Source organism: Chrysochloris asiatica, unplaced genomic scaffold (genome assembly GCF_000296735.1).
Source record: "Chrysochloris asiatica unplaced genomic scaffold, ChrAsi1.0 scaffold00296, whole genome shotgun sequence".
In the NCBI taxonomy this organism is placed as follows: domain Eukaryota; kingdom Metazoa; phylum Chordata; class Mammalia; order Afrosoricida; family Chrysochloridae; genus Chrysochloris; species Chrysochloris asiatica.
The window spans coordinates 111,195-134,434 of record NW_006408814.1 but is presented as its reverse complement, the minus strand read 5'-3'; the positions used below and the strand labels follow the sequence as shown (position 1 = coordinate 134,434).

General features: G+C 37.9%; 1 protein-coding gene across 1 annotated transcript in view; it reads left to right on the top strand.

The window, feature by feature from the left end:
• RBL1 (retinoblastoma-like 1 (p107)) overlaps positions 1–15,979 on the top strand; it is a 72,366-nt gene extending 56,387 nt beyond the window's left edge. Inside the window, exons 16-21 of the mRNA XM_006874734.1 lie at positions 3,712–3,888; positions 6,143–6,214; positions 7,636–7,726; positions 10,311–10,459; positions 15,244–15,408; positions 15,809–15,979. Coding sequence (XP_006874796.1) covers positions 3,712–3,888; positions 6,143–6,214; positions 7,636–7,726; positions 10,311–10,459; positions 15,244–15,408; positions 15,809–15,979 — 825 coding nt within the window. The remainder of the gene's footprint in view (positions 1–3,711; positions 3,889–6,142; positions 6,215–7,635; positions 7,727–10,310; positions 10,460–15,243; positions 15,409–15,808) is intronic.
• Positions 15,980–23,240: the final 7,261 nt, after the last annotated feature.

Genomic DNA, 23,240 nt, shown 5'->3' with positions numbered 1-23,240 from the left:
TCTTAATATTATTCCCCCCTTTTCCACATTCCAACCATGGCACCATCTCTGCATCCCAGAACCCTGTTGTTCCCAGGTTGTGCATATATCATTATTTACCTCTGTCTCACTTAGCCCATTGAGACCTGTCTAATTGTTCTCTCATCTGCTTTGTTCTTCCATTCCCCTCTCCCTACTTCTATATTGCCCCCTCCCTAGTACCCAAACTATCCTGTGTCTAATCCCTGCTCTGTGCTCCACCTTCCCCTCCCTCCCCTCACCCACCCCTAACATCCCAATAATCAACAAAGAATACCTCCTACCCCCCTTTAGTATGGGTTCTTTCCCTTAGTCTTTTACATTAGTGGTCCTATGCAGTTTTTCTCTTTTTGTGACTGACTAATTTCACTCAGCATAATGCCCTCAAGGTTCATCCATGTTATGTGGTGGCTTGCAGCTTCCTTGTTCTTCAAGGTAACATAGTATTCCATTGTGTATATGCTGTCATTATGTTACTTTTTTGGTATTGCTGTTCATTCTTTGGTTCTGCTATCTTTCTTGTGTTGGCTTTATATTTTTTGAGTTGTTTCTGGTCGGTTTCTTCCTAGTTTCTCTGTTAGCTTGCTCTGCTTGGGAATTCGTTTTTATGATATGTTGTAGAGTGTTAACTTTCTTTGGGGTTACCTTCTAGTCTACTAAATTTCTCTGTATTTAGGATACTCCATTGTAACCTTTAATTTACCTGGCATCCACACCACCTGGGCTTCCGTTGCTGCGTTTGTCCATTCTTTGACATTGATATGTTTTTGGCCTTTAGTTGATCTCCCTGTTCCTTTGAGTTTGTTGTAGTAGTCCAGTTCTGTTCTGGACTCCGCTATCTGTTGATAGGTAGGATGTTGCCATACCTATCAATCTGTATTTGTTGTCTGTTCTTGTTGGTTTTCTGTCCACAGAACTCCCTTTACGATGATTTGAAGTGCTGGGTTGGTTTTGATAAAATCTCTCAGATTCTGTTTATCCTGGAAATGTTTTGATCGCACCATCATATTTGCTTGATAGTTTTCCTGGATAGACGTTTCTTGGTGACAGTTTTTTTCTTGTAGGGCTTTGTATGTGTCTCCTCATTGCCTTCTCTCCTGCATGGTTTGTTCTGAATAGTCAGAGCTTAATCTAATTTACTTGCCTTTATAAGTTATAGGTCTCTTCTCCCTGGCCGCTTTTAGAATTCTTTCCTTGTCTTTGATTTTGGAGAACTTGATTATTATATGTCTTGGAGACTTTCTTTTGGGGTCTATCCTTCCTGGGGTACATTGCACTTCTTGAATGTTAAACTTCTCGTCTTTCAAGATATTAGGAAAATTTTCTTCCAGAAGCTCTTCAACTATCTCCTCTGTGGACTTCTCTGATTCTTCTTGTTCCGGAATGCCAATAATTCTTACATTATTCCTCTTCATATTATCCAGCATGAATCTTAGACTCTCTTCAGATTGTTTTATGCTTTTAGCTGCTTTCTCTTCTACCTTGGCAGTATTGAGAGACTTGTTTTCCAGTTCGCTAGTTCTGGCTTCCATCTCTTCTAGTCTGCTCCTTTCCCCTTTCAGCCTATTGTCCATTTCTGTTATCTTATTATTGATCCCCTGGACATCTTTTGCAATTTTTGAATTGTTTCCAATGCTGTGTCAATCCTATTTGATTGTTCCTGCAGTACTTTCCTTACTTCCTAATTTCCTCGACTGCTTTTCGCAGTATTTGAATTTGTTTCCGTATCATTCTTCTGAATTCCCTCTCAGGCATATCCAGAAAACCCGCTCCTTCTCCTCTATAAAGCTTTTGTCTGTTTCCAGATCATTTGTGTCAGCTGCTCTCTTCTGGTTTTGGACATGTTTCGATAAAGTTGATTGTTTCTTATTGGTCATGGTTATTATTATTATTAATATGATCCGGACATGGGCTTCCCGTATCGTCTGTAATGCGTAGCAGGTATTGTTGGGTCTTGTCTTTGTGGTGGAGTATTATGGTGTATGCTTACAGCTTGGCTATATGACCACGATTGCTGCTTTTTCTTAGATGACGTAGGGAGGAAAAGCTCCCACCTCCAGGAATGATGTGTCATCAAAATGACCAAAACCAGAAGTAATATAAATGCATGGACCGAAATCACCACTTTGGAGTGGAGATGCAGCTTTGGCTTACTTTTTCTGTTCTTGTCCTGCCAGAACAGTAGCTGCTACCTGGGAGTGGGGGCAGGGCTGCTTAGATGCAGAGTTTCAGATTGGGGCCAGCGGGTGGTGGATGAAGTCAAAAGTAGCTGCCTGTCTCCCGCTCTCTGTGCCATAGGTAAACTTATCTTGCTGAGATCTTAAGCCAGGGCAGGAAGATTTTTGGGGTTTTTTTGTTCAAGGTCACCCCCGCCCCCCACCACCTTTTTTTTCCCTTTCTGCTGGAAATGCCGCTTTTTGATGGGGCTGGTCTTAGCCCTGCTCTCTAAACTCTACAGTCACCGGAGTGACCTGGCGTCCCGCGGGAGAGTTCCAAAATGCCCCTTTTTTCCTTAGCAGCATGATTTCTCAAAAATGCTAGTTCGAGAGACTGGAATACTGATCTTATGATAGTTCAAAAGCTGTGGTTCTGGTATATGAATGTTTCCTTCGTGAGATCCCCATCCTTTCTTATCCGAGCTTTCCCTACCTCCTCTCCTGCATGTAGCCCGGAACCTTTCCTAGACTTTTAATTCTTTGAGAGAGCAGAAAGCCTCATCTTTCTTCTGCAGAGCGGTTGGCAGCCTGGCCAGTGCTTATCTTACAATGCCACAGTAGGACTCCATCAATTTTATATAAAGACTGTAAATATAAAATGCTCAGGGCATTAAACTGAATTTACTATGGCATACATTAAGTAGCAACCCTGGTATCTTACTTAACATTCTTATTATGGGCTCATAGAAATAGTACAGAAATATAGGGAATATTTGTTAAATGTTTTTGTTTTCTGACTCATTTTTGGAGTCAAACATTTTAGTTAGTATTTGTAGTTGTTATGTGCTGTCAAGTCAGTTCTGAGTCATTTAACAACCCTGTATAGGGTTTTCAAGAGACATCAATCTTGCTGTTAGCTGTCCAGTGCTTATCCTATAGGCATACACCAGAATTCTGGCAATTTAGGTGTCCTAACAATTTTACCTAAACCTAAAGAAGATGAGATACAGATTTCTGAGCACTTGACAAAAATGTGCACTAATAATGGTCATGTAACGTAGTGGTTATGAATTAGGCTGCGAACCGCAAGGTCAGCAGTTGGAAACTACCAGCTGCTCTGCGGGAGAAAGATGAGGCGTTCTGCTCCCGTAAAGATTAACAGCCTCAGAAACCCTGTGCAGGGTCACTATGAGTCGGAACCGACTCCATGGCATATAACAACAACAACAATGGTCATGGTGTAAATAAAATATTGCATTTTTGTTGTTTTTCATTTTACATAGTTGGCAGTGCAGAGTACCAGATAACATCCTAAAAAAATTTTTTTGAAAAAAATCCAAAGAGGATTTTACTTTGTTCTGTACATTATTCTGCCATAGCAGTTAACCAGTGCTACAAAATAGAAATTTTATATAATGTATCCATAACCTAGGTGTTTTTACATCTTAACCTGAAAGGCCATTAATTAATATAAGACATAAACATTTTCAGAAGGACTCACTTGAGTTTTTGGTCGATGTGCTTTCTCCTATCTTAGGTCTATCATTTGGCAAGTGTACGCTTACGTGATTTATGTTTAAAACTGGATATTTCTAATGAGCTACGAAGAAAGATATGGACATGCTTTGAATTTACTTTAGTTCACTGCTCTGATTTAATGAAAGACAGACATTTGGATCAGCTACTCCTTTGTGCCTTTTACATCATGGCAAAGGTAATGTATATGTTGGGGAAAACTCTGCCCTTGTCAGTATTTCAATTGTGAGGTAAAAATCTGTTGCATTTGATTTCAACTTCTCTTGTCCTTAGCTCTGCAAGCCAATAGTGCCCAATCACTGAATATTAAGTATTCAATTCCAGCTAATGTACTTATTTTCTAGATGCATTGTTTAGTTTCATAATAATCAGCTTTCCTACTTTATAGGGATGCATTAGTTGAGAAGGAGTTGGAAAGGACCTTAGAGACCTTACATAGTATAGTGGCTCTTCACACTAGTAATGTGACCACCTCCACCCCACCCCCAACCTGTGATAGCTCTGATCTAGTGGAGTCTTGATGTGATACTATATGATAAGCATTTGACCTCAAGGTTAGTTTGAACTGCAAAGTCAGTGGTTCAAACTCACCAGCCACTCCTTGGTGGTGGTGGTGGTGGTGGCGATGTTCCATGGAGTCAATTCCGACTCATAGAAACCCTGTATAGGGTTTCTGAGGCTGTAAGTTTTTATGGGAGCTCTTCCTTTCTTCGCCATCGTGTGACCGCTGCTACGTTCCATCTTTACTATGTCTTCTCATAAGACTTTCAGGATCAAGAGATTCCTGGCCAAGAAACAAAAGCAGAATCGTCCCATTCCCCAATGGAGTCTAATGAAGTTGGGGAATAAAATCAGATACAACTCCAAGAGAAGACACTGGAGAAGAACCAAGCTGGGTCTCTAAGGAGTGGCCCATGTTCTTTAAGGAGTGGTCCATGTTCTCTAAGGAGTGGTACATGTGGATGGCGTAGCACATAATAGACCCAGGTCCTAGTACCCTACCATAGCAAGTTCAATTTTGCCAAGATTTGATCAGTTGAACATGTTTTGCAAAACTTCTGGTTTCTTCCGTTATTTTTATTCTTCAGCATTTAAAGAGGTTAGCTAATAAATATGTGAGGCATTTGGTTTGAAAAAAAAAAAATTTTTTTTTTTATAGGAGCAGAAAGCCTCACCTTTCTCCCACAAAACAGCTAGGAGAAACTTTCAAACTGCTGACCTTAAGGTTCACAGCCCGATTCGTAACCATAGCTCTCCTTAGCCACTCCTTGGAAACCCATATAGGGTCGCTATGAGTTGGAACCGACTCAACGGCACACGACAACAACAGTACTATGAAGTAATATGATCATTATATTGGAAGTGAATAAGGCCCAATGCTGTTAAGTATCTTGGCCAGAATTACATAATAAGTGGTAATTATAACATCCTGATAAGTAATTTCATTTAAAATAGCTTCAGTACCATCTTGCTTTCTAGTGATTTATTGTATGTCCTTTGAAGAGTACTTTACTTTCTGCTTGCTACCACGCATTTTTAAGTCATAAAATGACATTTTTAACTTGTTTTCTAAAAGTCTGATTACCTGAAAGATAAAACAGTGTCTGAAAATTTGGACTTGGCTGTATTGTCACCCTGGCAATCGCAGCAGATACACAGGTCAGATCTGTTTTTTGTTGTTCTTTTCAAAGCAAAACTACTGTGTAACCCCTCTCCCACAATACCTCTAAAATATTTTTACAAATTCGTAATAAGTGTTAACTAGTTACAGATCATTTCTGTTTTCTAGACATTCAGAAAAGTTCAAAAAAATCTAGAAGTTGTCGAAAATCTAGAAGTTCAGGTTTTGCCATTTCTTACTCATCATTATGTAAGCAGGTTTAATGCTACTGACAGTGAAATATTGGAGAGGAATAATTTCATTATAATGCCATACCAGAAATTCCTTTTTGGATCACTGATCATTTTTTTCTGCTTGACCACCACTGTGATTTTTCTGTATTAGAAATCATGCAGTCTGTCCTGAAATGTTAGAAGTCTAATCCTATAATTTAGATAATTGATGGCTAATCACTACAAGACATTTCCTGTCCTTTAGTATGTGGCTAATTTACTTTTAAATAAGGACTTAAAACTAATAACGTTGGAGACTACAGGGGATTCAGCAGATCTGAATTTTCTTATACCATTCTTTTTATAAAGAAATACATTTTTACTTGAGTTATGCCATTACAATCTCAGTGCTTTTTGATTAATGAAACTACAAGCTGAATCCCCATAGCTGAACTTAAAAGGTGGTAAAGATCATAAATGTTAGTGTTTTTTGTCATAAACTGGCCTGGGGTTAATGGCTTTCTGCAAGACTGCTCTCATACCAAACTATAATTGAAGTTTTTGTTCATAGCCAAAAAATGCAGTTTTATTTTCTTTAGGTAACAAAAGAAGAAAGAACTTTTCAAGAAATAATGAAAAGTTATAGGAATCAGCCCCAAGCTAATAGTCACGTGAGTTATTTTATTTCCCCTATTGCCAAAAATAGATTTGTACTGAATTTCTGATGAGAAGTCATATAAAAGGTAAAGTTGTTTTATTATATTTTAAATTTCCTGGTTGAATAGATACCATTAGACTGAAGAGATAGTTTTTTAAAAGGACAGTTTTCAAAAGAAGCCAGGAAATCTGAATGTTCCTTACTTACTTGTATGTATTTATAACAGGTTGTATTCCTTTGTTCATTTGTTGAGTCAGAATATTTTTACCAGAAAATAGTGATAATAACAATATTCTTTAATTGTTTGTGACTTAATTATCTGATGGTTTAAATCTTATGACATTTTATTAACTTTAGATCAACTTCTTTTGCCATCAGCTAAGAATCCGAATATTTGCATCTTTGAATAGATGGTAGTCATTTCTGATTGTGTTGTTAAAAGTAGCCATGGTGAAAATCTTATATAACTTTTCAGCCATGGAAATGTAAAATGTTAGTATAGTGGCTTGGCACCCTAGTAACATTTAATGGATGTTAGTTCCAAAGGTTACTGTAGCTAAAGAGCACCTTATCTTAATTCTTTGAACTCTGCTCTAAGGGATCATAATAATGGCTTCTTCTCTAGTCCTGCTGATTGTCCATCTTGAAAGAAGAGTGGTATGAGAACTTATATATCTCTGGCTCTAGTAATGGTAGTTACATCCCCTTCTAAGAGAGCCCCACAAATAGTTGCATTTCTTTACTTAAGCCCTAAAATGTATCGAGAGTAAGCAATATAGAGAGATTTGAAGAGCAAGTTTAGGTAGGTGTTCATTATCCTGTCACAGGCTAAGAGTTTCTGGGTCTCTTTGGGAAAATCCCTTAGTAATAGAACTTGGAAAAATCTAGATCATTCAGGTGAGGTTAGTGTGGGTGAAAAACCACAGCTTGCTAAATATCCCCTGAGTACCACTAACTTATGAGAGGGAAAAGTATGGATCATACTTTTCCAGCTATCTTTGAGATTGGAAAAAGTTTGTGGGTTTGGAGGCAGAGAAGGGGCAAATGAAAGAGATGGGAATGGGGCAGGCAAACAAGCCCCATCAAGATCAAATTATTCTCCTATAAGGGATGAAAAGGAAGGAGGAAGTTCAGCTATTTGAAGATTGTTTTTATTTTGCAAAAACTGCTCATTAGTCTTTAGTTGCTTAATTCTTGTCTTTTGTAGACTCCACGATTGTATGTTTTAAGTGTCAAGTTCTGCTTCAGGATCGCCTCTTCTAAGATGTGTGCCATATATATAGTCGACATCTACCAGAATTAATAATATCTTGCCATTGATTATCACCCACATAGATAAATCTGTTTAATTTGTTTTATATTTACTCTTATTTCGCTTTTGCTTAACTTCTGCTTTGTGAGTTCAGGAGTCTTATTCTTTTTTTTGACCTGTAGGTCTATAGAAGTGTTTTATTGAAGAGTATTCCAAGAGAAGTTGTGACATACAATGAAAACATAAATGGTGATATTGAAATGACAGATTGTGGTAAGTTGTCCAGTTTAGCATGAATTGTACATGATACAGTGCATATCAGGCAACAATGAGTCATGACATAGATGGGTTTGGGTAATGCACACAGGATTTGGGAAGAAGCAAGTTTGAGAGTAAATATAGGTCAAATGCTTTAAATACCCTCCAGAGAGGTAGAAGTATATTGACATCATTAATTTGTGCCCTGTTAATTATGTTTTAGAAGTTTTCTCTTCTACTTATCAAATACATGCTAAGGACTTTGTTGTTGTTAAGTGCCATCGAGTCTGTCCTTACTCACAGAGACCCTGTACAAGCTTTCTGAGGCATGCTGATGAGTTTAAACCTTCATCCTTGTGGTTCAAACTGACCTTTCAGTCCGGTGCATTATCATGCAGCAGCATACTAGGACTCCATGCTAAGACTTTTGTCATTGTTGTTAAGTGTCCTTGAGTCAGTTTCGACCTAATAGCGACCCTGTATAGGGTTTCCAAGGAACAGCTGGTGGATTTAAACTGCTGACCTTGAAGTTCAAACCAAGCTTTTGATCCAGTGCTTATCCTACAGCGCTGTACCAGGGCTCCAATTAGTAGTTGTTCTTTTTTATTTTTTTTAAAGAAAAACAAATGGTCAATACTGATAATGTTGATAAGTTGTAAAAGTGCCTCTTCATCTCGTTTTCCTTTTCCTTGTCTCATCTTTTCATGTATTTAAATTAGCTTACATTTGTATCATGTATTGTTGTTGTTAAGTACCGTATCATGTATATGACTTAATTAATCCCACAGTGTGGTACTAACTTGCTTCCAATTATCTATGACTTTGTGATGAGCATCATTTACAGCCTTAGGACAATTGAATGAGTCAAACACATTTCTTTTTCAACTACATAAATATTCCATGATCACTCTGGTGTTTATTGGCATCTGAGCTTTTAAGACCTCACCTACCAAAAAGATCTTTTAATGTCTCAGATTGTGACCTCATTTAAGGGTATATAAGCCAAGCTTAGTTCTTTTTGTGTATATATATATTATTTCTGAGCCTTTTCAAGTCAATGCAAAATAAAAGATAATCCAATAAAATAACAAGAAGTCCCTTTCTGTATTTGTTGCACATACTGTACACCTGTCCATAGCAGTTTGCCTGTCCGCACAAAACCAAGCATCAGCAGTTAGCATGAAAATGATATGAGTTCCTTAACTATTTAGTGTTTTCTTTTACTAGCATGTATCTGGAGCCATAAAGTTAAAGAAAATAGAATTAAGCTAAAGGAAATAGATCCTGGGTTCTTTTTGTTAGATAAAGTACCTGTGAAAAGCAGATACCTATCAGAGAAGGATAACAGTAATAGCAAAGTGGTAAAGACTGCACCCTGTCAAAGGCAAAAAACTTAGGAGACTCAGAAAAATAAGACATATCTGTTGAGTTCTGGTTCTCAAGGTTTCACTGTATTTTCCAAAAAATTTTAGGTGGGTGAAATTAGCTATTTCCCCTATAGTCTATACAAACTTCTATTAGCTAGATATTCATTAGTAGTCAAAAAACTGCTCTTACAGATTCTAATCAGTGATGGTGGCACAGGGCTGGGAGAGTGTCCAGGACTTAGGAATTCTGGCACCAAATCGGGAGAAAGTTACAATTAAGCAATTCTGTATTCAGATAGAGGAGCACAGTGCTCTGTATGGTAATCACTGGACTGTGAACCACAAGGTTGGTGGTTTGAGCTCACCAGCTGCTCTACAGGAGAAAGTTGAGGCTTTCCGCACCCGCAATGATGCACAGTCTCTGTATGGGAAAGATCTACTCTGTGGATCATGACAAGCTACGGATAATATTGCAAAGAATTGATATTCTACCTTTTTCAAAGAGCCAATGTAATTATCTGCAGGCGCTTTTGTCATTAGGATACTCCAGATTTGCCACTGCCACCTGATGTGCTGTGGGATAAAGTACTGAACTGCAAGATCACTTTGAACCACAAGGTCGGCAGTTCAGACTCACCGCTGCTCCATGGAAACCCTATACAGGGTCACTATGAGCCAGAATTGACTTAAAGACACTCAACAATAACTCATGCTCAGTTTTGCTAAAACCACAACCGAGGACTGGTGCCCTCTGAAGGGCACCAGCAGCAGTAAACTGAAAAGCTATAGTTATGAAAAAGTTCTTCCTGAAGTGGTATCCAAAGAAAAGAGCACCATCTTAAGTTTACATGTTTGCATTTCTCTACATTCGAGTTCAATTTATACATAATACAGATGGAGCCCTGACAGTAGTGTTGTAAATTACAAGCTGGGTTGTTAACTTCAAGATCACTAATTCTGATCTACTAGTTTGCTCTGTGGGAGAAAGATGAGGTGTTCTGCTCCCATAAACCTTTACAACCTCAAACCCTATACAGGGTCGCTATGAGTTGGAACTGACTTGGTGGCACAGCACCACCACCACTAGAGATTAATTTATGCGCCTTCTCTAAATCTAATTGCTTTACAATTATTTGTGTTTATTTGATCTTTAATATAGTTGAGGATTGTAATTCAAATCATCAATTGTATGTTAAAGTATGCTTATCATAATGCTGAATTCTTTTTAACAGACTTAGAAGATACTACAAAAACACCAGACTGTTCCAGTGGACCAGTGAGGGAGGAAAGAGGGGACCTTATCAAGTTTTATAATACAGTATATGTAGGAAAAGTGAAGTCATTTGCATTGAAATACGATTTATCAAATCAGGAACATATGGTACATTTTATATTTTACTACTTCATTAATATCTACAATTATAGATTACTGTAAGTTTATTTAACTCATTACCTGCAATCATAGATTGTTTTGTTGTTAAGTGCTGTCGAGTCGGTTCTGGCCCATAGGGACCCTGTGTAGGGTTTCTGAGGAGCAGCTGGTTAACTTGAACCACTGACATTGCAGTTCAAACCGACTTTGCAGTCCAGCACATTAACCCACAGTGCCATACCAGGACTCCCAATCATAGATTGTTGTTGTTAAGTACCGTGGAGTCGGTTCTGACTCATAATGATCCTGCACAGGGTTTCTGAGGCTGTAAATCTTTATGGGAGCAGAAAGCCTCATCTTTCTCCTGCAGAACAGCTGGTAGTTTCGAACTGCCAACCTTAAGGTTCGCAGTCCGATTACTACAAGTTTATTTGACTAATTACATATTTCAGACTAATTACATATTTATATTACATATAAAGCCTCACTGATGCATTATAAAGGGAAAAACACTAATTAATCAGAAAGTGATTAAGACTATTATATAACAGCAACCAGAGGAAATCATAGGGATTCTATTCATACTGTAATTACATTGTTAGAAATTATGTGGGCATAAATGGTTAAACATGCAACTACTAGTTAAACATGGAACTACTAGCTGAAAGGTTAGTGGTTAAAACTCACCCAGAAGGTGCCTCGGAAGACAGACCTAGCAATCTGTTTCCAAAAGGTCACAGCCTTGAAAACCCTATTGAATAGTTCTGCGCTGCACAAATTGGGGTTGCCATGAGTCAGAATCAACTTAGTGGCAACTACCTACAACAATATGGACAAGGACTTAAAAGGGGAGCATAGTAAAATGAAAATAGATTTTGGTTTCTGTTGCGAAATTTATGAGAGAAACATTTTTTTGTTATTGTTTTTCCTCAAAGAGAAAAGTAAATAATAGAGGCATTAATAGAGTCAACCCTAAGAAATTATGTAGACCTTAGTTTTGGCAGTAGGTGCACACTTGAGAAAGTGTACCTAGGCATATAGACTAAGGTTGGGACCCAGTACATCTCACTTAAGGTACCTAGTAGAAGGGAAACTTGGAAGCTACATCCAGCTAGTAGCCATTTCTTTGTATGTCTCCCTGAATTTTGTTCTTATTCTTTACAAGGAATGTAGTCTGTTATTATCAGAAGTCAGAATTGCTTGTCTTTTTTTTTTCTTTTTTTTTTTATAATCTTTTATGTTATATTTGGTGAATGGAGGCTTACAGGGCAGATCATTAGTTTTATATTCAACAAATCATTGTAATGATTACAGTCCCCTCCATGTACCCTTAGCCAACAGTTTTTACCTCTGTTACCTTTCTTTGTTTTTTAAATGATGTGCACATAGTACATTGAAAATGTGGTGGTGATGGTTATGTGCTGTGGAGTCAATTCTGGTTCCTTTAAATGTCCAAAGGGCCCTTTGCAAGTCAGCCTTCTGCCCGCAGGCACAATGCTTTTCTTAGTCCATGGACCTATAGTCCTCTGCTGCTCTGTCATCATGCCCACCACCATCTCTGCTGTCACTGCTTTTCCGGTTAGGATCCCTCGCTCCTCTCATGCTCTTCCCATTTGATGGTCCTAGGGTCCCCTGTTCCTGAAATGATGGATTAACTATTCTCTCCTTTTAGGTGTACCTCTTCTACATTTACAGTTTTGGCAATCGCCGTTAGAGCTGAAAACAATTACTCTCAATTGAATCATAAAATTTTATTCCCCTCATCATCTGACCCATCTGGACAAGAGGAAAACTATTCAGTAGGGTTTCTGTCTTACTCCCCATATTCTGACTCTAAGCACCCGCATGAAAGCTAGTAAGCTAGCTACTTCGTGCCTTTATTGGCCTCCAATTTTGATAGCTAGAGTCTTAAGTTGCCTGTCCTTATCAACCGTACTGAGGAGACGTGCTTGGTCCTTGATATGAAGAATCCTTCCCTATTCAGTTGAAATTTGGGACAATTTCACCATAAGCCAAGGTCCAGCTGATCAGGTTGTAGCAATTTACGCTTGCTCCCCATATCATATTTCTTTATCTTCATCTTGTCAAAGTTAGGCCAAATGGGTACTATTTGCAAGTTTGGGAGCTCTCACATGCATCCCCCTTCTTTTCAGTCTTAGAAAGGGGTTTACCCTGATGAGCTGACTTTTCTTGCCTTGATGGCTCCAGGACAAACAACTTGCTTGATATTGTCACAGCCAGACTGTTCTCCCCATCCCCTCTTGGTCTTTCTTTCAAGAAGTATCTTCTGTTCCTCTAGCCAGTCCCGTTTGGTCTGTAAGTCTTTTCAATTGGGAATGTCCATACTCCACCAAAAGGAGCTCTGGTAATGTAGTGGTTATGAGTGAGGCTGCTAACCTGAAGGTCAGCAGTTAGAAACTACCAGTGGCTCCGTGGGAGAAAGATGAGGTTTTTTGCTTATAAAGATTTACAGCCTCGGAAACTCTATGTAAGGTTGCTATGAGTTGGAACCGACTCTACAGCACATAATCACCACCACTGTACTCAAGAAGCCTGTTTCTCTTGGTACATTCTAGTACCCTTTTATTTTAGATAATACAATCAGTTATAGGCTGAAGATGAGCTTATAAGCTTTCTGTAGTATTTTCCCCAATATTCCTTTCCCTCACACTTAAATGTCTATATTACACTAATATGCAGGGGAACCCAGTATACACAAAACAATCAATCACCTTAACATTATTTCCCCTCTTTTACCCATTTACCTTATGTTTCGATCCCTATATCATAGAGCTTGTTTTTCCAAGACTGCATGTGTCACAATCTACCTCTATCCCATTTAGCCCATATATACCTGCCAAAGTCTTCCCCTATCATCCTAGCATATGTCTATCCCCTAACCTGTGAGTCACTGTCTCTTCTCCCCTACCCCTGATAACTCTCAAAGAATGATTCTTTTAGTTTGGAAATCATTCTTGAGCTTTTACAGTAAAGGTCTTATGCATTTTACAGTAATGCTTTTTACATTAATGACCTTTCTGTCCTTTTGTGCCTGATTAATTTCACTCAGCATTATGTTCTCAAGGCTCATCCATGTTATGAGGTGTTTTGCAGCTTCATCGTTATTCTTCAAGGTAGCATAGTATTCCATTATGTGTATGTACCAAAGTTTGTTTATCCATTCTTCCGTTGATGGACACTTAGGTTGTGTCCAACTTTTTACTGTTATGAATAGTGCTGCTATGAACATTGGTGTGCATATATCCACTCGCGTTCTGACTCGTATTTCTTGTGGATATATACCAAGTAGAGGAATTGTTGGTGTGGCACAATGAGTTAATGCGCCAGACTGCAAAGCCATTCGAACTGCAAGCTTGGCAGTTCAAGTTTACCAGCTGCTCCTCGGAAACCCTATACAGGGTCGTTGTGGGTCAGAACTGACTCGACAGTACTTAACACCAACAACAAGGTATTCTACTTCCTAGTTTCTGAGGAAGTGCCATACCATTTTCCAGAGTGGTTGAACCAATTTGCAGTGCCACCAGCAATGTCTCTCCACATCCTTGCCAGCATTTGTTGTCCTCTGCTTTTTTGAACTTCGCTGTTACTGTTGATGTGCAATGTTATCTCACTGTTTGTTTTCCTTTGCATTTCTCTAATAGCTAATGATTGTGAACATTTTTTCATCATATGTTTGCTTGCTGCCTGAATGTCTTCCTTGGTGAAGTGTCTATTCATGTCCTATGCCCATTTTTTAACTGGGTTATTTGTCTTTTTTCTTATAGAGGTGTTTTAGTTTCCTGTAAATTTTAGAGATTAGTCCCTTCCTTGTGTTATATGTCATTGCAGAAAAATTTTTCTCAGTCTATGAACTCTCTTTTTACTCTTTTAGTGAAATCTTTGATTCATGTAAGTTTCTAATTTTTAGTGTGTCCCAGTAATAATCTATTTTGTTCTCTTTTGTTGGTATAGCTTTTGCTATGTTTAATAGTCTATATTTGCCATTTATTAGAGGCTTCTCCTACTCTTATCAGTTCTTCCTCCCTACTTTTATACTCAAGAATGTTTGTACCATTAGCAAACTAAAAGTAGTTTTCTTAGTTTCAAATGAAGGTGATGAATGAAATACTAAGGATTATTTCTGTTATGGTGGTGGTGGTGTGCCGTGGAGTCAGTTCTGACTCAGTGACCCTGCATAGGACTTCCAAGGCTGTAAATCTTCATGGGAGCAGAAAGCCTTTCTCTCATTGAACAACTGGTAGTTTAGAACTGCTGACCTTGAGGTCAGCAGCCCTACTCGTAACCACTACATTACCCTGCTCACTTTTTTGCACTTCAGTATAAAGTCTTTGCTATATTTCATCTAGATTTCTTCCATGTTGCAATCATTCTGCTACTTCATACAATTCTCTCTTTTTCACTCTTTCTGCTACTGCTTTAGTTGTGTATATGTGCAGGTTAATAGAGACATCTTTATTGTGAGTGGTACGCTGATTACCATTTCCCTTTTTTACTATGGATTGCAGGAGGGTCTGATGCTCCTGGTTTACCATTAATAGTGCCTTGCCCTAGGACAAATCTGGGAAAATTAATTTTAGTTTATTTGTTAATAATTGCTAAAAAATAAAGAATGAATGGTAGTTTCTTTGCAATTTTTCAGCCATAAATAAACTCTTGCAGTACAAATGACTTCTAACTAGGAGATGCCAATAATGGTAAAAATATGATGAGATTAAAAATAGGAAAAAAAAAATTTTAGCCTAAAAGAAAACTGACTTTTGGGGTCATTTCAGATGGAAGCTCCACCACTCTCTCCTTACCCACATATTAAGAAGCAGCCAGGTTCACCGCGCCGCATTTCCCAACAGCATTCCATTTATGTTTCCCCGCATAAGAATGGGGCAGGCCTTACACCAAGGAGTGCTCTGCTGTACAAGTTCAATGGCAGCCCTTCTAAGGTAAGACACACCCAAAATTTACTCCCAAATACCTTGTAATGGCAGAAGTTCTCTAAAGATTTGCAGCTTGATCACCCTAGGAAACAGCTCTACTCTTAGGGTTGCCATGAATTGGAATCGACTCGATGGCAGCAGGTTTTGGTTTAGATGCTTCTGCTATTTTTGCTCTGGGTCATATTGGGAACTACTCACTGTATAAGTGAGATCCAGTTTTCAAAACCACTTGAAAAGATTAGTTCTATCCACTCTTAATAGGTTGACTTAGATTCAAAAAATAATTTTTACCTTCTGTGCTTGAATTTGAATAGAGGATAGAGAACAGGAAAAAGGAGTTTATTAATTTTGGCTGCTGTTTCCATCTTCCCCCCTTCACTCACGCATATGCTCTATTTTTGAACAGAGTTTGAAAGATATCAATAATATGATAAGGCAAGGTGAGCAGAAAACCAAGAAGCAAATAATAACCATCGAAGGTGATGCAGAATCCCCTGCCAAACGTCTCTGTCAAGAAAACGATGATGCTTTACTTAAAAGACTACAGGATGTGGTCAGTGAACGAGCACATCATTAATGTATTTACTTTTCTCTCGTAAAAGCACTTTGAGGTTGTTTCTGCAGAAGCTATCCTTCAAGTCTTACAGTTCTATACTTGGTAAATATCACTTCATATCAGAAAAATTGCACCAAAATTATGTAGTTTTTTTTTCCTTTCTCTAAAATATAGTTAACAGAGATGTATTTTAATTGAGTAGAAAATGAATGTTTTCAGTGTCTTTTAAAAGTATTAGTAGTAATAGAGTTTTAAAATGTCTGATCCTTGGTTAATTTTTAACGGAAGTAAGATAAAAACCCATATAACCCATTCTACTTCAGCTCAGTTTTAAAAATGTCTTCTTCCATGCATTATAACATGAGGGTATATAATCCATTTTTTGTAAGCATGCTTTGAGATATTTTCATTCTCAGTTTAATATTGAAAAGTAGCAGTTGGTTCCTGTAGCACTTGGAGACTCCACATCCAGTAGTCAGTACCATTTTAGGTTGCCCAGATCCAATCTTCCTGTACCTTTTGTCTTCTTGCATATAAGCAGATGGGTACCTGAGCTTGGCACTACTCCCACTCTTGGCTTTTCAACCCTAAGCCCTCTTAACCTGGTGTCACACTATAAAAGGGGAACTTGTTCCTTTCTTTAAACTATTGGTTTTTTTTTTTTTTTTTATAAAAATAAGGTAATTATACATGATTTGTTAAATCATGTAATTCTCAAAATTCAAATGCTGCTTCTCAAACCAGTTTCATATAATTCAGATAGATTTGTTAGAAACACAATTTCCCACTAATGAATTAATACCATGATAATGTATGAGAGAGTGTTTTTTTTTTTTTTTAAGTTTTTATTATGAATTCAGTGATAATTTATATGGGAGAATGGCAGTATTATATTCATTATTTCATTGCAATGATTATAATCCCCTCCGTGCATCGTCATTCAACAGTATTTGCTTCTATGCCCTCTGTTTCTTGGGGTTTTTGTGTGTGTGGGAGGGGATGTATACCAGAACGCTCAAAAATATATAATCATTTAAACAACCAAAGGGCATATTCTGAAACCTGCCTCCTGGCCACCAGCACAGTCATTCTCTTTCCATGAGGAGAGTGTTTTTAAGATCATCATAAATTATAGGGTAGCCTCAGCGAAAAATAATACACCTGCACATCAAAATAAAAAAAGAGGAAATTCAGAAAGATTGAACACAACAGAAATGAAAAATGAAAAGAAAACCAACAAACTGAACTCATCATAGTCATTCTCCATGTCTAATTGATTCTCTAAAAATATCTGAAGCCTTTTCCTAACCACATTAAAATCACCTCATGCCTTATAATTCTGATATGCATCAATAAAGCAGCTGCGTGTTCCTTCACTATCATTGTACTCAGTATTTATTGGTGCATCATGATTTCCTATTAGGATTTGACTTGGATTCCCCAAAGAAGCATTTTTAAAAAAAATCAGCTCCTTAACATCTAGTTTTTCTAGTGTGTTTCCAGAATGTAGCACAATATGGATAAGCCATCCTTAATTAATTTTGAGTGGTGTGTGTTTTACTTGGAAGTGTTCTTTTTTTAACTGCATAATGTTTAATTTACCTATGTCTAATCGCTATGAGTTGGAACCAACTCGAGAGCACTTAACAACAACAACAATCCTGATTGGTCCATCAATTTGTAATTGCTATTATCATAAGTTTTATTTTTACATTTTAAAAAAGAAAGTGATTTTGGTCATATAGTTTTCTGAAGATTTTATCTTCTTTGTGTAGTATCTACACATGTTAAAAGAGAAAAAAATATAGTCTGCCATGAATTCTTATACATATTTTTATGTAGCTATAACCATTGTATCATTTTCTTCTTTAATATTGATATGCAAAATAAAAATGAGCATTTGTACATCAATTGAATAAACAAACTCCTCTGGACTTTTTTTTTTAAATCATTTTATTTTTAAGCTTTATTGTGAATTGAGTGAAGGTTTAAAGAGAAGATCATCAGTTTTATATTCAACAAATCATATACTTTGATTTGGTACATGGTTGCAATCCCCTTTATGTACCAACAGTTAACAGCATTTACCTCTGTTCACTTTGACTATTGCATTCCTCCCTGTGTCTCCCACTACCTTCATCATCTCTAACCTCCCTCTTGCTGTATATTGCCCACCCTGTCACTCACGTTAATATGTGTCTACCCTCTAGTCCTTGAATAATGTTTCCTCCCTGCCATAATCATCATAGATAGCTTCTCTTATCAAGAAAAGCTTTCTTAACTTTTTGTAGCATTGGTCTCATACAACATTTGTCCTTTTGCGATTGACTAATTTCACTCAGCATAAGGTCCTCCAGGTTCAGCTATGTTGGTTCACAGATTAATCATTATTCTTCAGTATTTTGTAGTATTCCATGTGTGTATGTACTAAAGTTTGCTTAACCATTCTTCTGTTGATGGACACTTAGTCTGTCTTCATATTTTTGATATGTTTCTTGAAGACAACATATTGTTTTCTTATCTATTCTGCTCTTTATATCTCTTTTTGTTTTGTTTTGTTTTTGTTTTTGATTTTTAAGTGTTTTGTTGTGAATTATGTGACAGTTTACATGGGAGACCATGAGCTTTACATTCATCCTATCATTTATCGTTTCATTGCCATAATTGCAATCCCCTCCATGCATCAGTAAACAACCAAAGGGTATAGCCTGCCCCTCGTTCGTCAGCACACAGCGCCACTCCTTCTCTGGGTCTAGAGTCCCCAGACACTCCATCTCTCCATGTCATTGTCTCTGCCTCCATCTCTGGCATCACTACTTCTCTAAGTAGGGTTCCACACTCCGCAACTCTCCCAGGGACCTCCGCTCCTGAACTGAAAATTCAACCACTCCCCTCCTTTTGCAAGAAATCATCTACCTTTACATTTCCAACCCTCAGAGTCAGTCCTGATAACAATTATTCACTGTTGTACTACAAGAGCCCTATCCCCATCTCCTTTCATCAAACCTGCCCAGACAGATTGGATACTACTACGTGGAGATTCTATCTTCCTCCATGCCCTCTGGATCTAGGCTCCTTCTTGAAAGCTTGTAAGCCAATCACTTCTTGCCTTTGTAGCCCCTCCATTTTGTGTAGCCAATGTCCAAGTTGCCCATCTCTATCTACTTTGTGTATCGATGGGGTGGGAATGATCCTTACTGTAAAGATCTGTTCCCTCTTTTGAGCTACTGCATCCATAGGTGTAGGTCAAGTTCATCAAATTGTATCCAGATTACTCTTTTTTTTCCCCTCTTCTTTCTTCTTCTAGTTGAGTTCTGATCATCTAGCCATTGAAGCCAGGTCAAGTAGGTATTATCTTCAAGTGTGGGTGTTCTTGTGCATATGCCCTCACTTCTTATCAGCTGGACGCTTCACTCTCCACTCTAGCCCTCTGTGGCTATGTCACGGACTCTGGGCCCAGGAGCCCCAGGTTTTTCCATACTGCTGGCCAACCAGGTTTCCACCTGGGTTCACAGGAGTCTATTGAATGTGGTCAGACTTACTCACAGCTTCTTTACTGTTTTTCCCTCACTTCCCCTTATCAGTGACCGACATGGTCACCAGTCAGACCACATGCCTGCTCATGTATTCCCCTTGAGTCTTAGTCTTGGAAGGGGGTTTGCCCTGAGGGGACCTGACCACTTGCCTTGATGTCTCCTGAGTGAGCAACTTCTTGTTCTTGTAGTAATCATTCGGACTGCCGTTATTGGTTTTTAATTTTCCTGTTGTTTCTTTCAAGAAGTATCTCCTGTTCTCCTAGCTGTTCCAGGCTGGTTTGCTTGTCCTTTCAAGTGGAGATTTCCCACCTCAGAAGATTCTGAACGGGGTTCAGGATTCTTTATGTCTCTTGACTGGTACATTTAATCCATTTACATTCAGTGTAATTATCAATAGGTTTGAACTGATGTAATTTTTTGGTGTGTTTTTCTTGTGGTGCTTTGTTCCACATAATTTTCTATGCTGAATTCATTTTGTGTGTGTGGAGTTGGGGGAGGGTTCTTTTCATTTTCTTTCTGTTGTGTTAAATCTCATTTTCCTCATCTTTAATTTTGATATATAGGTGTATTATTTTTCATTGAGGCTACCCTGTAATTTATTAATGTTTTCTCTGCTTAAAATAGTCTGTTTTATCTTAAAATCTACTTGACTTCCTTACCATTTGGAAGTTTTGTATCTACATTATTCATTCTTTTTGCTTTGTAGTTGACTTCATTATAACTTGATATCTCTGGTTCCCTATTTTCAGTCTTATAGGTTTGTTTTACTTTTAATACATCTATATTATAGTTGTTGTTAAGTGCCTTCTCCGACTCATAGTGACCCTGTATAGGGTTTCCAAGGAATGACTGGTGAGTTCAAACCGCCAACCTGTGGTTCAAGCTGACCTTGTGGTCTAGTGCTTATCCTGCAGCCCCACACCAGAACTTTTATATCTGAATTTTTGAGTGGTATTGTCATGTGCAGTAATCTCAGGTTGTCTGCTGTTTTTGATTCTCAGTCCAAAGAACACCCTTTAGCATTTTTGTGAAGTTGGTCTAGTCAGTACAAATTTGTTTAATTTCTGTTTATCAGGAAATCCTTAATTTTGCCATTATATTTGAGGTACAGCTTTTCTGGATATATGATTCTTGGTTGGCAATTTTTTTTTTTTCTTCTTTTAGAATTTATACATGTCATCCTATTGCCTTCTTGCCTGTATGGTTTCTGCTGAGAAATCAAAGCTTAGTCTTATTGGTTCTCCTTTATAAGTAGCTTCGTTTCCCCCAAGTTGCTCTCAGGAGTCTTTCCTTGATTTTGATTTTGGAAAGTTTGATTATGAAAGTCTTGGTAATTTTCTTTTGGAATCTATCCTGTTTGGGTTTTGTTTAGCTTCTTGTATGTTTATCTTCTTGTCTTTCATGGTGTTAGGGAAGTGTTCTTCCAACAACTTTGACAGTTTTCTCTGTGCTTTTCTCTTCCTGTTCTGGAATTTCAATTACCTGTAAATTACTCCTCTTCATGGGTCCCCACATAACTCTTAGACTTTCTTTGGAGTTTTTCATTATTATTATTATTTTTTTAAGCATACTAATATTGAGAGATTTCTCTTCACGCTTACTAATTTGGGCTTCCATTGCTTTGTATCTACTCCTTTACCCTTTCATTGTATGTCCATTTTTGAGATCTTAGTATTAATCTTCTCATTTCTAGTTGCAGATTTTATAATTTCAAAATTTGCGTTTATTTTTGCCTGTTTGTTCTTGTTTTTTTTGTGTTCTCCTTGATTTCTGTCAATCCTCTGAGAGTACCGAATAGCATTCTTTTACATTCTTTTTCAGTTAATTCTACCACCTTTTCTTCCTCAGAATTTGGATCTGCATCTTGGTCATTTGTTTGAGCTTTTCTTTCTTTTTTGTTCATGTGAGCTAAAATTGTCTGTTGTCTCTGGGACATTGTGACATTGTTGTATTTGTAAAAACAAACAGTGCAGTTGTTGGACCTGGAGGAGAGAAATCTCTGGGGAGCTCTTGCAATTTAAGGAGCTCACAATGTCGTTGTGGAAGGGATATGACAACAGAGTTCCTGGCCCTAGATGGAGTTTCTGTTGACCTCAGTGTTGTCTTTGTTCAGAGCACTCAATCCAGAAGTAGTCCTTGGAGTCCCTTGATGGAACTGGTTTCAATGTCTGTTAGGACCACAGGGAAGCTAGGGGCAGTGTGACTGGTTAAATGCTGGTCTGATGGCTCTGCGGGTTTTGTAGGTCTGGAGCCGAGCGTACCTGTATCCAGGTACCAAAGCGGCACATCCAAGGGGCCCAGCCAGTCCCCAACTCACATGAGCGTGGCTCCCAGCTATGTGGCTCTGAACTCCTGGATAGCAGGTCTGCTCTAGGAGTGGATGAGGGTGGAAACTGGCCACACTTGGTTACGAGGGGAACATGGAGAGAAATAAATCACATCTTTTCTATCACCCACACAAATCTGCTCTGCTAGGTCCCCCTGTGTTGCCAAAGCTGCTCACAAAGTGGTTGAACTACCTCTGACCAGCTAGTCACCAGTTAGGCTCCCTCACTTGTGGTCCCTTCTTGGTCTCTCTTCCCAACTAGCACCCCATCTACCTCTCTAACTTTTCTTCTGAAGTTCAGGATGCCAGAATTTTCATCTGTGTCTGCTTTGTCTCACGTATTTTTGTTATATAGGATCTATGTAATACATCTGCCTAGTCTGCCTTCTTGCTGGAAGTCTGGATATGATTTTTTTAAATCAGTTTTTAGTGATTAATGGTGGCACTGAACATAAAGGACTCCTGGCGTGGTGCTATAAGATAAGTACTGGACTGCGAGACCATAATATCGGGAGTTCAAACCCACATCTGTTCCTTGGAAACCCTGTACAGGTTTGCTATGAATCGAAATTGACTCAATAGCACTAAACAACAACAACAACTGTACATAAATGTTTAATAAAATGTTGGAGTATTTGATATTGTTGGAAAAACTATTGGGTTCTTTGTGTGACTAAAAGCAATTGTGCAGCCATCTAAATTCTGTATCTCTTTAAGTATCTATTTAAATCTTGTTATTTTCTTATTGAAACTTAAAGGTTAATGTTCCTGGTGGTCATCAGGGTCTGGGAGGGAGATGATAATGGAGTGGCTGCTTAATGGGCACAGGGTTTTCTTTTGGGATGGTGAAAATGTTCTAGAATTTGATATAGGAGGTAGTTGCATAACACTGTAAATGTACTAAATGCCACTAAATTGTACACTTTAAAATGAGTAATGTAATGTTATGTTAATTTCACGTAAAATGTTTTTTTAACCTTAATTGTATAAAATTTTTTAAAGAGCAAAATAGGAGTTTGAATAAATAAAATATGCTTAATATATATAAATATAGCTCCAAATACAAACCCTCCAGCCTCACTCCTTACTGACTCCTATTTACCTATTTAGAAATTCTGAAACTATTTTTTCTTAGTTCCTTTCTTGCAGTGATTTACAAGTGCCAGACAGGAGTATCTTCAGCCCTTGCCCTTGAGATAATTTTCAGGTTTTTAACAATGATCACTTATCCAAGTAGAGATACTTAACTTTAAGATAAGAATATAAAAAAATACTCAGTGATAAAAGGCCTCCTTAACATGTGAATGAATATATATTTTGTTAATAAAGACAGCACATTTAAAGTGTAGAAAGAAACCAGTATGTGGGGAACTTATTTTGGCTATATCCATATAGAAGCAGGGGTTCTTTTTTTTTTTTT